General features: G+C 54.7%; 1 protein-coding gene across 4 annotated transcripts; it reads right to left on the bottom strand.

Annotated features, from left to right (window-relative positions):
- Positions 1-132: 132 nt before the first annotated feature.
- On the bottom strand, positions 133-9,946 carry PRMT1 (protein arginine methyltransferase 1). Of its 4 annotated transcripts, XM_033128148.1 has the most exons (11): positions 9,791-9,946; positions 7,557-7,610; positions 6,920-7,021; positions 5,955-6,110; positions 5,749-5,812; positions 4,501-4,643; positions 3,619-3,706; positions 3,414-3,529; positions 2,343-2,493; positions 1,907-2,028; positions 133-523 (listed from the first exon to the last, which is right to left on the bottom strand). In XM_033128148.1, exons 1-11 carry the CDS (start codon positions 9,824-9,826, stop codon positions 440-442), a joined length of 1,116 nt encoding a protein of 371 aa, XP_032984039.1. In that variant the 5' UTR covers positions 9,827-9,946; the 3' UTR covers positions 133-439. The 4 variants fall into 4 exon arrangements, with proteins under 4 accessions (XP_032984039.1, XP_032984040.1, XP_032984041.1 ...); XM_033128149.1 differs by lacking the exon at positions 7,557-7,610; XM_033128150.1 differs by lacking the exons at positions 7,557-7,610; positions 9,791-9,946 and adding an exon at positions 7,237-7,352.
- Between the last annotated feature and the right edge of the window lie 2,676 nt (positions 9,947-12,622).

The following is a 12,622-nucleotide window of genomic DNA, read 5'->3' as shown; positions in this document are numbered from 1 at the left end:
GTGAGGTTAAGGGTCCTGGGAGAGAGCTAAAGGGAGAGTGGGGTAAGACACTGAGAAGACTGAGGAGAGATCCCAAGAGGCCAGAAAAGGAAATGAGAGGCCTACAGCCCTCGACAGGCCTTGTCCTGGTAGTCTGGGCTGCTCAGGCTGGCACCTCAGCACCCGTGGGCAGAACCCCAACACCACTTTGCCCACAGGAAGCTGAGGTGTCCCAGCTGAGGATTTATTGGCGTAAATGCAACCATATAAAAACATAAGTTATGAAAAACACAGTCACAATGTGCCCTCCCCTTCCCACCCCCCCACCCTGACCCAGGCCCCTAAAATCCCCTTCTGAGGGAGGGAGAGGAAGGGGGAGCCCCAAAACCGCCTAAGAATGCCACAGCCCCTGGGCCCACGTAGGGCCGGCCCGGCTGGGTGGGAGGACGCAGGCGCTGTCTCAGCGCATCCGGTAGTCGGTGGAGCAGGACAGCTCACACAGCTGGCCCTTGAAGTCCAGGTCAATGGTGAAGTCCAGGTCACGCTGTGGGGAGAGGGCAGATGTGAGGGGGGCTGGTGACAGGGCAGGCAGAGACCCAGAACTATCTGAGTCAAAAGGAAGCAGAGAAGGCGCAGGCCCAGCACACCTGAGACATGTCCCCACCTCAGCTGTCTACACACCCTCCCAAGACCTAGCGGGGTCCTGCTTTTAGCTCACATCCAGGCTGGAGACCCCACATTGCTGGTCCTACCCCCAGCATCTGCCCTGAACCCTAACTCCCAGTAACAGCTCATGTGACATCCTCAAAGCCAGGTCCCTCGGGGGCAGAGCTCAGCTGCCCTGCCTCATTCATTACATTTTCCCCACCAGGACCATTTCCATCAGCAAGTTTTCTTCCTTCTTTTATAAGGAGCTAACCGCTCTCTAAAGCACACTTCCTCCTCCCAAAAACCCTGACAGCAAAACTCGGTGGTCCCACTCCTTGTCCCCACTTCCTCTCTACCCAAGCTTCCTAGAGGCCAATCTTCCCAGTTCCTCACCCCTAGGAAGGGCTGGGGCAGTCACCAGTGACCTCCATTCATCAAGGGCTCTGGGGCCCCTCCTGCCTCGCAGCTGTCTCTGTCTCTATAGTTTGGGGTTTCCCAGCCTCCACACTACTGACATTTGGGGTGCCACCACTCTTCATTATGGGGCCATTTTTTGTTGTCCTGTGCACACCCCAGCCTCTACCTCCGAGGTACCAGTACCACCCCTTCTCCAGTTGTTAACCCAACATGTCTCCAGTGACAAATGTCCTCTGGGGGACAGCAAAACCGTTGAGTGACAGGTGAGTGACTGCTTTAACAGGCTCTGATCTCCTTGACATAGAACCCAGGTACAATCTTGGGCCACTGCCGTCCATGCAGGCTGAGCATCACCCAGCCGCATGAGCACTGGCCTGCTATTTCCGGCACAGACCACTCCCCTCCACTCAGGACTCCGGACCTTTTCCCACCCACCCACACTGGTTGTACTGGAGCTCCTGACTGCCCCAGACCTGCTTCCCCACGTGCCTCAGCTGATGGCAGCTTAGTGCTGCCGGGTGCTAAGGAGGGACAAACAGCCTTCCTTTCCTTCCCTCTCTCACTCCCCCCCAAAACTGCCAGGGCCAGGAAATCCTGTCGCTCTCTCTCTGGCTCTTTCTCACCTGCTCCAACGCACCCCCCGCCCCCAAGTCCTCTCCAGCTGGTGTTTACCACGTGAGGGTGTCCTGTGTGGATAACAGGAGCGTCAGGAGGGCAGGGGCTTGGCCTGATCACAGCTGGGTCCCCAGGGTCCCACTTCCGGTCGGTGCTCAATAAAACCGTGTTCCACGGACAGACCACGAGCCCCAGACAGGCAAAGGCGCCCCCCCCCATCCACTCCCCCGACCCCCGCGAGCCTCACATTATTCTTGGCATTGGGCCGCATGCCGATGGTGCCGAAGATCTCCTCGCCCGTCTTCACCGTCAGGTAATCCTCCATATAGAACACGGTCTGCTTCCAGTGCGTGTACGGGGACTCAGGGCCTGCGGGCAGGGTCGGTTCAGCCCACTGGCCTCCTGCCCCACCCTAAACCCCCACCTTGGCCTTGCCCTTCCCTTTGCCGGGCACACACCCCAGTGGCCAGTTACTGAGCACTGACTGGTCGACCTGTCTGTGAATCCATTCACCCTCCTCCAGCCTTAGAGAGGGACCTGTCTAGGTTTCGTGGGAGGGGAAACTAAGGCACAGCACGGTCAGGTTAGCTGGCAGAGCCAGCATGGGAACACGGGTTCTCACTGGCCCCTTGGCTCCTCTGGCTGCTCCCGTCACACGCCCCACAGCCCCCACCCCCACTCACTGGTGGAAAACCCAGTCCTCTTGTGGCAGCGTGTGAACTCAATGTTGAAGTAGGCCACCAGGGCATGCACGTAGTCATTCCGCTTCACTTGCAGGCAGAAGGGAGAGGTGAAGGTCAGGTCTTCCACCTTCACCGTGTAGATGTCCACTTCCTGCGGGACAGGCCCCGTGAGTCCCACTTGGCAATACCCAGCTCAGTGTTCAACCATGAAACCCAAGGTGGGAGGCACGCTGCATACTCTCTTCTCTCCTCCATCCAAACCTCAAAGCCAACAGCTTACTGCCTAGAGAACTACTCGGAGGAACGCCGTGTCCCCCTCCATGGTCTACAGCCTGCCCCCGGCCACTATTACCTCCCACCGCAGCAGCCTAACAAGGCTCTGTGCTCCCCACCTCCCCTCCACATCCCTTATTTGACCTGTCAGCCAGAGTGACAATTCTAAGACATCGTCCATCAGATTACGTCAACCCCCTGCTGAAAACACTCGGACAGCTCGCCAATGCACTCGGAACAAAACCAGGGTTCTGATGCGGGCTGTGGAGGTTGGTCTGGTCAGGGCGCCTCTCCTCCCCCCTCCACAGTCTTCGTCCTTCACCTGGTTTTCCCGCCTCACACATCCCAGAAGACGCCTCAAACATCCTAGCAAGATGCGATGTGTGGGGCGTGGTGTGCATGGGCGGGGGGAAGACGCTCAACAAATGACTGCAGTCACGGCACTGCCAGTGATAAGCTCACTCCTGGCTTCTCGCATTTGGTGTGCCCAGGGCGGTGAGCCCGCCTGGAGGTCTCAGCTGCCTGTTTCGCGTGTGACCTCTGGAACGAGTGCCCCTGGGGCAGGGCCAAGCTCATCTCAGTGAGTTTGTCTGGGAACCCATGGGCCCTGCCTGGCTCACAAAGCTTTTTAACAGACGAAATGGCTTCTCTGGGCCTCTCGCATCCCCTCTGGCCAGTAGGTCACACTCCCAAGACCGCAGGCCAGCATTCTGGGCCCTGATGTCTTGCACAGGGCCAGGTGCTGGCCGTACTTTGGTTCCAATCCTGGGGGATGCCTGGCCACACCCAACTCCTCACCTTTATGAGGCAGGCGTTGGTGACCAGCTGCTTGGGGTCCACCACGTCCACAAGTGGCTCCTTTATGGCCACATCTTTGATGCAAGACATGTCAAAGCCATACACGTTCTCCCACCCTGGAGAGCAGGCAGAGAAGGGGTGAGCACACCGGGGCGCCAAGGCCCAGCCCGCCCCACCCCACGAGCTCCTCAGGGCGTGAGCTCACAGTGGATCTTGTAGTCTTTGTACTGCCGGTCCTCGATAGCCGTCACGTACAGTGTGGCTCGGTCTGGGAAAATGAGGCCATCGGGTGCCTGTGAAAGGTTAGGATGAGGACACGAAGGGTGGGGGCCAAGGCAAACCTCACCGTTTTTGTCTCTTTATCTACCCCCCTGTGCCCACCTGGGTCTGAGCTACCGACATTTCCCACCTGGGCTCCTGCAAGTGGCCTCAACAGTTCCCTGGGCTCCGTCCTCATCCTCAAGTCTCTTCTCCACATGGCTGCCAGGTGGCACCCAGGAGCATCTAAGTCAGACCTGTCCTTCAGAGGTTCTGAGGGATCCTCTGAGAGGTAACGAAGTCTCAGGAGGGTCTAAAGTTCCCACAAGACCTGCACAGGCCCCTCCACCCCTCACCTCCAACTTTACCTCCTACTGCTCTTCTAGACCCTCATTCCGCTCCAGCTTTCCTGCCATTCAACACACAGCAAGCACACTCCTGCCCTAGGAACTCTGCACTGCCCCAAATCCTCTTCCCAACATGCTCTTCCCTCAGATCCTATGCAGCTACTTCCCATCCTTTGTTCAGACCACAGTCACCTCCCCTGGGAGGCCTGCTCTGATCTGAGAACCTAGGACCACGGCTCCCAGTGTCTCCCTCCTGACTCTGTACCATCTTGGCACTGTCTAGCTTCCAAAGCCTATTACACCTTGTTTTGGTGGCGGGCCTTCCAACACCTGCGTAGTCAATCCCCTGCATTAAGTCCTCTGTGTGGGAAATATCTCGCATGGCCTTTTGTTTTCTACCTGGACCCTGACTGGTAAGTGCTCAACAAATGGCTGAAGGACCCCAGCCTGGGTTAGCAGCTCCCACCCCACTGGGGCCTCACCAGCCACTTGTCTCGGGCATAGAGCACGGTGTTGAGCATCGACTCGTAGAAGAGACAGTAGCCCATCCACTCGCTGATGATGATGTCAACCTTCTCCACCGGAAGCTCCACCTCCTCCACCTTCCCCTTGATGATGGTCACCACTGTGGGGGCAGACAGGGGGACATGCCACCAGCCCTGAGGAGACCCGTCCGCTCGCCTCCCCCGGAGGTCCAGGGCCTTGGGACCCCACAGGGCCGGGGTCTACGTTTGGACATCTTCAAAGAACTCTGTGAGCTGAAGGCAAACCTTGTTCTCTCAGTTTTAAAATTCACTCAGCACTCTAGGTGTTTTTGACGCAGCAGCAGCAATTTTACATGGATTAGGTATTAGGTGACGTTACGGTTTTGCCACTAACTGGATGGTCATGTCTTACAGACGTCCTTATCTAGTAGAAACACACACTTTTTCCTGTGGCATTTACAGGGGAAATGGTAGAACAGCTGGAATTTGGTTTCACTGGACATATTTAAAGCTGACTGATGGGTACTCACATCCAGAAAACCCACTGCCTTCCCATGTTCTCTGCTGCTCACACCATGCAAGTGGGAACTCAACAGCTACTCAACTTACATTTTTGACAGTCCTACTTTTATAAATTGATCTCACAGATATACTAGTTCGTACGTGAAATGACATCATGTGTGGGGGGATGAAAATCTCAGAAGCAGCTAAATGCGCATCACCAGGAGGCCGGTTAACGAGCTGGGGTCTATGTGTAACACAGGCTCATCAAAAAGAACAAGACCATCTCAACATCCTGCAACATGTTAAACTACACAACGAGCAGATGAAAAAAGCAAAGGGAAAAGACTTGTATGAAGTGCTATTTGCGTAAACATGATGCACATGAATATAAAAACATTTACATGTATGTGCTTGTAGGTGTAGACCTCTCACTAGGGGCCCTCAGGTGTCCACCACGACTCCATTACTCATGGAAAAATCTCAAGACTGCTTCTTGCCCTAACGTTTTAAGACTGAGGCACTAAGCTTGCGACTCCAACACTCAAATTCTAAGATGGTAGAACACGTCCATCAGGTCCTGGGCTCTGAGGAGGTCGGAGTCTCTGGCTCTTGGCAGCCCGGAGCCCACAGGGGAGGGATGGGTGAATTGTGTTTAGTGGCCCCCACCCCTTGCGGAGGGCCCCAGGGGAAGCTGGGCTCACCCGCTCCATTCCCACAAACCCATTCTCTTCCTGGGCTCACCATGGTCTAACTTGTTGGCTTTGACGATCTTCACCGCATAATCAGAGATACTGGAACACTCGATCTGGGGGCCCAGGAAGAAGGGAGGGTGAGACCCCCCCAGTCCCACCCTAAGCCCCCACTCCCCCCATCCAATCCCTGAGCCCCCCCAGGGGTCCCCTCTCGGTCCCAGGGCCCAGACCCGCGCAGCTGCCCAGGACACTCACCCCGATGACCTTTCGGGCCCCAGCCTTGGCCGCGAACATGCAGAGGATCCCTGTGCCTGAGCCCACATCCAGCACCACCTTGTCCTTGAAGAGGTGCCGGTTGTGGAACATGGAGTTGCGGTATGTGAGGGTGCGCACCTCGTCTTTCAGCATCTCCTGTGGGTGGGGGGAAGGGTACAAAGATACCATGATGGGGGCCTGCATTCCCAGCTGGAAAATGGGGTGCACTGGCCTCCGACACGCTGACAGTTTGGAGAGCTAGAGCTCAACCTCCCCACTTGCTTAATCCCCTTGGAATAAATTATTTCTCCTCCATGTGCCTCAGTTTCCCTATTTGTACAATCAGCCTGGATGGACTAAACTGCCATTAAGGACTGAAGGAATCTTCGCTAGATTCCACCACTGTATCCTAAACCTCAGGTATCCTTGGCTTTAAAAAGTCCTCAGTAACCTAACGCCCCTAACTTGTACACTTATAAAATCGTAAACTTTGTTATGTATACTTTACCACAATTAAAAATAAAAAGAGGCCTCAGCAGAAAAACAAAAGAAGAAAAAAATCCTCAGACCCCCTTCCCAGCTGCTTTCTGGGACTTCAGCCCCCACTGTGTTAAGAGGAGGAAAGCTGTCTGCACACCAGGCATGAGCAGATGGGAGACAATCCCACCGCCGGTCACTAGAGGGCGGCAGAGACCGGCAGGCCCTGACCTCCAGCTGCAGTCTCAGCCACACATGCGCACTCCCACCCTTGCTTCCCAAGAGCGGTCCTGAAGAGTGCCAGGCTAACCTCGGTCTCCAAGGCAACGGCTGGGAGAGGAGACCCGGGGTGAGTGCCTGGCATGCGCAGGGGGGCTGGCCTGCTGCCAGGGAAGGCAGTGCGCACGCGTCGGAAATTAAGTAGCAGCCTTCCCAAATATAAACTAACCCCTCAAAATTCGGCAGCCTTAGGAGCTGTCCACACTCACCTCATGGATGCCAAAGTGAGCGTAGGAGTCAAAGTAGTAATCTTTGGACGTCATGTCCTCAGCGTTGGGCTTCTCGCTGCTTTCTGCCTGGCCACAGGAGACCTGGGAGGGGGCGGAGGGGAGCATGAGTCAAACCTGAGGGCTCCCCAAAGCCTCTTAAGCCTCCAGGTCCCTACTTCTCCCTGGAGTAAACCCCCAAAAATCGTACCATGGCAACCCTCCTGCCATCTTGCCTCCCCCAGAACCCCAAAACCTAAAACCCCATTTTCCTCTTGTAGGACCCCCCCCAGAGCACCATCCAGGGAGTACCCCAATACCTCAGCCACGCCTACCATCTCTCCAGTCTCTCTGCCCCCGTCTCTAGCTCAGCCCACAGCTGGGGAGGGGAGGGGAAGGCAGAACTGGGGCAAACACAGGGAAGGGCAAAGGGGGGCTGGAAATGGAGTTAAGGAAGCAGCCACAGTATTTGGGGAGGCCTGATGGGGGCCACAAACCTGGAGGTGTTTGTACTAAGTGTTTCGGGGGTATGGGGTAAACTGGTTTGAAGCAAGAGGGATCAAGGTTAGACTGCTAGAAAGGGCCTATTGTGTGGCAAGATATCTTAATGTGGGGAAGGGTCTCACAAAAGGATATTTACTTCTTCAAGAGGCGGCTGGAGGCTCATCCCATTAGCCAAGGTGGCTACAAAATTCTAGGAGAGAGTAACAGGGAGAAAGGATTAGCTACTGGGAGTGGCTAGGGGCAGGCCAGGCCAGGGGACCCTGGCTCTTGGGGGCGGGGGAGGTGTTTCCTGCAGATTTCCTTTTCCTTGGTGGAGTGGTGACAGAGGGAGCAAGTAATGAGGCAGGGTTGTTTCCAAAAGGGGTGGGACAAGTGGGGGGAGAAGGGAGGGGTCTGTCTCAGCTGTGGCTGGAGAGATGGCGGACCACGCCCACATTACCCCTCTCTGGCCAGGCACCTGACCATACACACCTCCCCCATCTAGCCCAGAGGAACTGGCATCCGCTGGGCACACAGGCACTGCCAGCTGTCGCTCCCCCTCATCATCTAATCCCCCCAGATTAGGTGACACTTCCTGACATATACCCTCAGGCTGCAGTGCCATGAGTAGCTAGCTGGAGGAGGGGGCTGCCAGGAGGTACCCAACTGGGCATCTGCCACTTCAGCAAACGAGTCTCTTGTCTGAGAGATTCCAGAAAGGAGGTGTGGCACACAGGCACCCCCACCAGACCTGGCACTCTGGCCCCATGCTCCTGCCTTGGGCTCTGGAAGCCCCAAATAAAACCAGTTGGAGGCAATCTCTTTGCTTATTACCCTCTACCCAGAAGGAACAGTCCCTGGGAAGAGGCCAGACTGGACCCTCGAGCCCATCTCCCCCCATTCAGACACCCATCCCATGCCCAGAATCCACCCAGCTGTGGGGCCAAGTCCTGAGGCAACCTCTGGAGAAGATATTTCCTCCACCCATACAGGCCCTGGTCCAGGAACCAGCCAAGGGGGATGGGAGTCATTGGAGTGACCCTGGGGAGCTGACCTCCACTCCAGAGAATGCTACAAGGTAAGGGATGGGAGTACAGACGCCTCATCAGATTACACCTCTTCCAAAATATGACCACCTTTCATACTCCATTAAGTGTGAAGTCACTGGCATGACCCACGGGGCTCCAAGCCCCACCCCCATTCTCCCAAGCCAGTGAGGATGACTACAAAGGCCGGCTGGTAAGGGGATTTCCCACTGGGGCCCATTTCTCAATACCACTGATACCACCGCCAGACAAGGCCCAAAGGGCTTGAAACAGCGCCAGGAGCCCACATGGCTGCACAAGAACCAAGCTCTTGGGAAACCATTTCAGGGATCCAGGCCCAAGGACCCTCAAAACAGGGCTTCAGGAAAGGGGAGGTCATCTCCCACCTTCACAAATGCCGAGGGGAGAGAAAAGGGGGTAAAACTCGCAGCTTCCATTACATCCCCTTCCCAGGAGATGGATTCTCCCTCTCTTCGCCCGGGAGGCCTCCAACGGGATGGGACAGTGGGCTATGAGACACGCCCCATGAAAAAGATGTCCCACCCACACACCCAGAAATGGCCACAAGGGGGTGCCCCGCGCCTTATCTGGAAGGATCTCCTTCAAGCTTGAGGCCCCACCACCACCCAGACGGAGGTCACAGGGGCATGCCCCATCCCCCCCAGTTCCCAAAGCCCCTGCCGGGGGAGAATCCAGGGACAGGAAGTGGAGGGTGGGGGGCGGGAGGGAATCAATTCTTCGTCTTCCTCTAATCCCAACCCAAAAGTGCACAAAACCTGGACCGATGCCTAAGCAGATGCCCCTGTCCAAGGAAGGGGGTTGTAGAGTGTCGAGATACACCGCCCCTCCCAAGAGACTCTACTTCGCGGAGGGCCCCAACTAGATCCCATCCGGAGGGGTACGTCGCGATCCCCCGGGAGGAAGGCTGGGGGCCTCCGAAGGAGGGTCGGAGCCTCCTCCCCGCCCCCCCGGGGCGCCCCTCCCCCGGCCAGGGGCGGGGCCTTTGTCCAGCACGTGGAGCCCGCTGGGCCACCGGGCAAGGCACACCCCCTCCCCACCCACCGCGCCCCGGCCACGAGGGGGCCAGGCCGGAAGCACCCCAGCCCTCTTCCACTTGAGAGGGGGCACGAGACCATCGGCTTGGCGGGACAACGCAAGCCCCCGAGAGCTATGGAAACCGCACTTCAAACGGTATTCCTGAATCCGGAGCATGGGGCCTCCCTTCCGTATAGCTGGACGCCTTTAGCTCCCATCCACCAACCCGGAGCCCCTTCCCCACGACGGACCCGTGAAACACCAAGCCCCCAAACCGTCGCCCGCCCCCGGCGGCGTTCCAGATGCTCACCTCCATGATGCAGTTTGCGGCCTCGGCTGCCGCCATCTTCACCCGCACCTACTCCTCCAGCCGCCAAGACCCCCCCTTCTCCGCACTCCCCCGGGACCGCCTTATACCGGAGGGTCCGCGGCCCGCCCACCGCGACCCTGCCAAGAAATCTCATTGGTAATGGAGGCGGCCCGTCTGGGAATACCGCTTAGCAATTGGGCCAAGTAGACGCTCATCAAAGTTCAGGGGCCCTCCCAGTCTGGCGTGCAGAGTCCCGCCCCCTCAAGTCGACAGGAGTGGGAAAGACTGCCCGTCTATCGCAAGAAATGTAACTGATGATTGGCTAAAATCAAGCAGGAGTTCCCGCCCCTTCCCCCCAGCACCGCCTCAAAGCTTCCCGGCAGGCCACGCGCTAGCGGACATTTTGAAATAAATCTGTCCATCACTGAAACGACCCGCCTCTTAGCAGCCGCTACTGAGTTATCCAAAATGTGACGTCACGAAGCCTTTGGCAAGCCCTCTCCAAGCGGCTGGTCTCAAGAACACGGCGATTGGCCTACGAGGAGGGAGGAAGCAGGGCTTTAGACTCCAGCGATTGGCAAAAACTAACTGTCACTCGTCCGTTTGGTGGATTCTCCCAGTCCGAGGGGAGTCCAAGAGGAGCAAGGGTGATTGTGCTCGTCTACCTGAGGGAAAAACTGAAGCAATGAGAGGCCAAGAGAGAGAGAGCGAGCTTGTCCAGGGTCCCGATGCAAGTCAGCAATAGGACACAGAAGTCAAGGCATTTAAACTCAAGCCTTCTACTTAAGTATTCCCAGATTTTTAAACCCAGCGACCCCACTCAAACCATTTGGCCTTTGCTAAGTCCCTTCCCTGCCACAAACACCCACCTCCCTTTGTCTGCCAACTCCTCCTGTTCGTCAGTCAGGGTACAGCTTAGACACCACCTCCTCCAGGGGGTCTTTCCTCGACCTGCAGAAAAAGTTAATAGTTGGATGAAAATGAATGCAATTTGTAGAATATATCCATCTCCCCAGAAAGTTCCTTCATGACCCTTTCCAGTTAATACCTCCCCCACCCAGCCCCTGAAGCGATCACTGTTTTCTGTCGCTACAGTCTAGCTTTCACTTAGCTAAAGTTTCCAATGAATGGAATTATACAGTATGTGCTCTCTTGTGTCTGTCTTCTTTTACTCAGCATAATGCTTTTGATATTCATCCAAGTCGTTGCATATAACGGTTGTGCAATCCTTTTTATTGCTGAGGGGCACTCCATTGTATGGATGGATCAGTTTGTTTATCCATTTTCCTGTTAATGGACATCTGAGTAGTTTCCAGATTGGGGCTATTATGAACAAAGTGACTATGAACGTTCATGTACAAGTTTTTCTGTGGACACTCATTTCTCTTGTTAAATTTAGCAGCAGATTGCTGCATTGTATGCTGGGTATGTTTCATATTATAAGAAACTGCCAAAATGTTTTCTTGTGTATTCTACCATTTTGCATTCCCATCAGCGATGCACGAACAGTTCCATAGCTCCACATCCTGGCCAGCACTTGATCAGGCTTTCATTTTCACCAGTTCGGTGGGATGAAGACATCTCATTGTGGTTGTCATTTGCATTGCTCTGGCCACTCACGTTCAACCTCTTTTCCTGCGCTTAGTGGCCATTTGTGTATCTTCTTTTATCAAGTGTCTGTTTAAGTCTTTTGCCTATTTTTACAAAGGGTGTTGTTTCTTTATTTACGAACTGTAAATGTTCTTTATGGATTCTGGATGCAGGTCTCTATCAGGTATAGCTACTTTGAATATTTTATCCCAATCTGTGACCTGTCTTTTCGTTTTCTTAATGTTGTCTTTAGAAGAGCAGACATTTTAAATTTTGAGGAATTCCAATTAATCAAATATCAGATCCCACATCTTGACCCTTTTCCTGTATGCTGTATGGGTCCTAAAGCAGTTTTTTTGTTCGTTTTTGCTATTTTCCCAAATGTTTCAGCAAGGTTATTTTTGTTGTTGTTTTTTGGTTTTTCACCTTTTTGTCCCCTAATTTCCAAGTAGTGTATATCTGACCTAATAAATTACTTTTGCTCCGTACAGCTACTAAGAACAAAAAATTTTAACAAACTATTTCTACAACGCTAGGGAGTAACCTAAGATCATTGAAAAGGAGATGGCACTGGACAGGAGGACACACAGGTATACAGCTCAGGGGAGAAGTCTGAGCTGGAGTCAGAAATGGGGAAGTTGTCCCCGTCAAAGTTTGCATTTTTCAAGATGGCAGATACTTGCCACATAGGGCAATTGGTTAATGTAGTATGGCAAGTCTGAACTGAGATGTGCTGGGAATGTAAAACATACACTGGATTCTGGAGACTTCATATGAAAAAGAATCTGTAAATCCGTAATAGCTTATTAATATTTTTATGTTGATTACATGTTGAAATGATTCTATTTTGGATAAACGGGATTAATAAAAATTATTGTTAAAATTAATTGACTTGGGGCTGACCTGGTGGCTCAGGTGATGGAAGCACTGTGCTCCTAACGCCGAGTTCACAGGTTCGATTCCCACATGGGCCAGTGAGCTGCACCCTCTACAGCTAAGATTGTGAACAACAGCTCTCCCTGAAGCTGGGCTGCCAGAGCAGCCAGAGGTAGGCATGAGCTGCCCGTGGGCTGCTGTGGGTTGCTGTGTGCTGCCATGGCCTACCATGTGCTGCCAGGAGCGGCCGGTGGCCAGCGTAAGTGGCCAGCAGCCATTGTGAGCGACCGACCTCTGGCAACTGACTGCCTGGGGCGGGGGGCGGAGCGCAAGGCTCATAACACCAGCATGGGCCAGGGAGCTGTG

This window comes from Rhinolophus ferrumequinum, chromosome 15, assembly GCF_004115265.2.
Source record: "Rhinolophus ferrumequinum isolate MPI-CBG mRhiFer1 chromosome 15, mRhiFer1_v1.p, whole genome shotgun sequence".
Taxonomy (NCBI): Eukaryota; Metazoa; Chordata; class Mammalia; order Chiroptera; family Rhinolophidae; genus Rhinolophus; species Rhinolophus ferrumequinum.
The sequence above is the reverse complement of the archived record's forward strand: the minus strand, read 5'-3'. Positions and strand labels throughout refer to the sequence as shown.